Here is a 2,500-nt window from a genome sequence, read left to right on the forward strand (position 1 = left end):
TAATGAATATGAGAAAGTCTCTCATAATAATGAAATATTTAGTTTTAACTTTTTCTTTTATCTTTGTACATATTGTTTATAGTTTTATTCTTTGTCTAAATTTTCAGTTTGGACTCGGTGTAAAAAACTCTGTATAATAAAGATGATTATTATCAGTAGACACCAAGAACACCGCCGACGTACAGAAAGGTTTATGTTTACAGATTAAACTCCAATAAATCCTTCACTCTGACTGCAACACACACAGATGATTCTATATCATCATCCACACACTGTAGTGACGCTGAGTCTGTGCTCACACTCTCGCAGCACCAGAGCTTACTTTAATCGTTCCTGAGCTTCTCTCCTCGTATTTACACTCGCAGCGTAAACAGTACGCCTCCACGTCTTTCCCTTCCACCGGCATCGGGACCACCACGTGAAGACAGTTACTGTGCACAGGAACAAAACACACATTACACACGGTTACACAGGATTACAGCGCCCCCTGGTGTTGCACAGTTTGAGATTAGAGAGACTCAGCATGGTTTGAATACATTACCAGTCCTTCAGGGAAACATTCTGGTTGTAGATTTGTCCTTGGATGTCTTTGTAGGGGGGGCAAATACATTTACACCTGATGTCCTCAGAATTCTGTGAAATGGGGGGGGGGGGGGGGGAATAAAAAAAAGACATGAACCAGATACTGGACTGAATGATCTGAGATCATCTTCTGCCTCGGAAGAGCAGATTACACCCCGAGACTCCAAACCGGATCAGAGACTCAGACTGAGCGAGTAGCGAAACAAACATGGTTCAGAACCCAGAAAGGGGCGTGGCTACAAGAAACAAGATTTATTTCTGCTCATGTTGTTATTTCGAGCTCCTGTATGATGGTGAGTCAAATGAAAACCTTTGCTTATTTATTTATTTTATTTCACACTGCTTCTTGCAAAGGAATGCTATAATGTTTCTTTAGAATCTCCATTCCGTCCAGTGCGAGTGTTCCAGAGCTTAACGAGTATCCCAGTTCCTCTAGAAAAAAAAAAGATTCATTTATACTGCATCATACACTTTTTCAGGTTTGTATTAGATTAGATTAGATAAAACTTTATTGAGCCCTTTGGGAGGGTTCCCTCAGGGAAATTAAGATTCCAGCAGCATCATTACAGATACACAGAGAAAAGAAATAGAGAAAAACTTCTAGATAAATTAAAATAAATTAAGTATTTACATATACAAATATAAAAAGAATAAGATATGGGGAAGAGAGGAAGGGGGGAGGGGGAAAATCGATTCATTAATAAAGTTTTGACATATTTGTGTCTTGTCTTGAGAAACAGCACACCGGTGTAACTGTCTCCATTCTGAATAAACCAAAATCTAAAACTCAACATTTCGATCAGATGTGCAGGAGATCGACTCCTCACACTCCTCCTCCTCGTCACATGGCTGTGCCAACACTTTCACTTAAATATCTATCCATTAAAACTGTTTACATGAGAGCCTGGATTTTTTAAAACTAATTTGATGACTTTATGAGAAATGGTTTTGTGGATATACTGTGCGTGTGTGTGTGCATCTCATCTCATCTCATCTCATTATCTGTAGCCGCTTTATCCTGTTCTACAGGGTCGCAGGCGAGCTGGAGCCTATCCCAGCTGACTACGGGCGAAAGGCGGGGTTCACCCTGGACAAGTCGCCAGGTCATCACAGGGCTGACACATAGACACAGACAACCATTCACACTCACATTCACACCTACGCTCAATTTAGAGTCACCAGTTAACCTAACCTGCATGTCTTTGGACTGTGGGGGAAACCAGAGCACCCGGAGGAAACCCACGCGGACACGGGGAGAACATGCAAACTCCGCACAGAAAGGCCCTCGCCGGCCACGGGGCTCGAACCCAGGACCTTCTTGCTGTGAGGCGACAGCGCTAACCACTACACCACCGTGCCACCCGTGTGCGTGCGTGTGTAAATTTTTGTATTTATAAAACCTTTGTAAATGCATGATCTCGTCTTGTTTATGGTGAAGGCGCCGCTCCTGAGCAGGTTTGAGATTACAGACTTGTCATCATGGTAATAAAATCATAACAAATGATCAATAATCAATTTTGGCAAACTCATTAATGCACCTATAGATAACAGGTTCCTGTTTCTGCTAGAAAATATGTTTTTAACTTATGTAATTTATATTTTCACTAGGCGTGGTCACAGGACACACAACCCCCACTAACTAAATGACTTCAACACTGAGCGCTAAAAACAACAATACTGTCATGCTGTAAACGACATATTTATTCACCAGAGCAAAAATTTCTTAATATCTACAAATAATAGCAATTATTTTTTTCGCAGTCCAAATCCTGCGCTCTGATTGGCTGGCGAGCAGGTCCGCATCCTACGATACGGACCCCGGTTACGGACCTCTGGCGACTCGCTCGTTCACAACAACAAACATAGTAGCATTTTTTGTCAACATTCATCTTTTTAATAAGATTTATTTATAAGATTA

General features: G+C 41.4%; 1 protein-coding gene across 1 annotated transcript in view; it reads right to left on the reverse strand.

Annotated features, from left to right (window-relative positions):
• tmem9b (TMEM9 domain family, member B) overlaps positions 1 to 2,500 on the reverse strand; it is a 17,055-nt gene that overhangs the window by 11,950 nt on the left and 2,605 nt on the right. Inside the window, exons 2-3 of the mRNA XM_060940726.1 lie at positions 542 to 633; positions 323 to 431 (exon numbers count right to left, since the gene is read on the reverse strand). Of these exons, the coding sequence (XP_060796709.1) occupies positions 323 to 431; positions 542 to 633 (201 nt within the window). The remainder of the gene's footprint in view (positions 1 to 322; positions 432 to 541; positions 634 to 2,500) is intronic.

This window comes from Neoarius graeffei, chromosome 15, assembly GCF_027579695.1.
Source record: "Neoarius graeffei isolate fNeoGra1 chromosome 15, fNeoGra1.pri, whole genome shotgun sequence".
NCBI classification, from domain to species: Eukaryota; Metazoa; Chordata; class Actinopteri; order Siluriformes; family Ariidae; genus Neoarius; species Neoarius graeffei.